This window comes from Chrysochloris asiatica, unplaced genomic scaffold (genome assembly GCF_000296735.1).
Source record: "Chrysochloris asiatica unplaced genomic scaffold, ChrAsi1.0 scaffold00061, whole genome shotgun sequence".
In the NCBI taxonomy this organism is placed as follows: Eukaryota; Metazoa; Chordata; class Mammalia; order Afrosoricida; family Chrysochloridae; genus Chrysochloris; species Chrysochloris asiatica.
The window spans coordinates 13851578-13853055 of record NW_006408579.1 but is presented as its reverse complement, the minus strand read 5'-3'; the positions used below and the strand labels follow the sequence as shown (position 1 = coordinate 13853055).

The following is a 1478-nucleotide window of genomic DNA, read 5'->3' as shown; positions in this document are numbered from 1 at the left end:
CACATGGGGAATACTTGAGGAAAATAAATGTTTATTATTTACTCTACTATTCTATTTCCATATTTATCATAAGCATATGCTTTCTTTGTGAAAACAACATTGGTTTTTCAGAGAAGTAACTGTGAGTGAGCAGCTAAGACTGGAAAGTTCCAATTGCTTAAGGATATGAATGCACATTCATTAGAGACTTTGTCTTCCGGAACCTTTGAAAAACTCTAATTTCAAAATAAGTCTTCCATTCTAGAATTGTTGCAAACTGAGTGCAGTAATTATACTGTCTCTTGATTTATTTGTCCTGGTCCTAGATGTTGATAACTCATAAGATATGGAGATCCATCACTGCTGCTTGCATTTGTCTTCACCTTGTTTGTAGTATCATAGAGTGGGTTGCTCTTCACTGTATAACTGGCATAGGGCTGCATTTCATCCTAAGGAAGAACTCAAAGTCAAAATCAACCTTTAAAAACCATAAAATCATCACAGAAAATACCCATGTTTTTTAAACAGGAGGGTACAGTTTTAGTATCCACTAATAATGCTTATATTTGTGTCTCTAGGCTTACATGAACAGATAAGCAAGACTTTATTCTGATATTTTATTTTTTAATGCATGTTTATTGATCATTTAAGTTTCAGTGTGAGATGCCAAAAATTGTGTGAAAGTAAGATTAGAGAATGAAGTGATATGAGAAGGATTTCAAACGGGGAAGTCAATGAGACTCAGTGACTTAAGATTCAGGGGCAGAACAGGTTTTAAACGTGAGTAAGACGGAAAATATAGGTGATGATATCACCACTGAAAAAAGGAAGTCAAGAATTAAAAATTATATCTTGGAAGAGAAAAAACACCAATTCACTTTCTCCAAAGATTACTGTCCAAACTTGGCAAACAAGATGTGTGTGGTAGGACAGCGGTGGTGGTGCTTGTGTACTGTGGAGCCAGTTCCAACTCACAGCAATCCTGTATAGGGTTTCCAAGGCTGTAAATCTTTATGGGAGCAGAAAGCCTCATCTTTTTCCCATAGAATGGCTGGTAATCTCGAACTGCTGATGTTGGATACAATTCATTAAATGAAAATGTAGATTTTGCATGGTGCAACAGTTGTTGTTAGGTGCCATCAAGTCAGTACCAACTCATAGCGACTCTATGTACAACAGAATGAAGCACTGCCTGGTCCTGGGCCAACCTCAAAATTGTTGCCACTTTGCCAGTCCATCTCACTGGGGGTCTTCTTATTTTTCTCTGACCCTCCACCTTACCAAACATGACTTCCTTCTCCAATGACTGGTCCCCCTGACAATATATCCAAAGTATGAGAGACAAAGTTTGGCCATCCTGACCTCCAAGGAGCTCTCTGGCTGCACTTCTTGAAGCACAGATCTCTTTGTTCTTTTGGCAGCGCATGGCTCGTTCAATATTCTACTCCAAAACCATAACTCAAAAGCATCAATTCAATTATTCTACAGTCTTCTTTATT

The 1478-nt window shown here is 37.9% G+C and overlaps 1 protein-coding gene across 1 annotated transcript in view; it reads right to left on the bottom strand.

Annotated features, from left to right (window-relative positions):
• Positions 1–269: 269 nt before the first annotated feature.
• LOC102814445 (cell surface glycoprotein CD200 receptor 1-like) overlaps positions 270–1478 on the bottom strand; it is a 28152-nt gene continuing 26943 nt past the window's right edge. Inside the window, exon 6 of the mRNA XM_006864206.1 lies at positions 270–428. Within this exon, the coding sequence (XP_006864268.1) occupies positions 270–428 (159 nt within the window). The remainder of the gene's footprint in view (positions 429–1478) is intronic.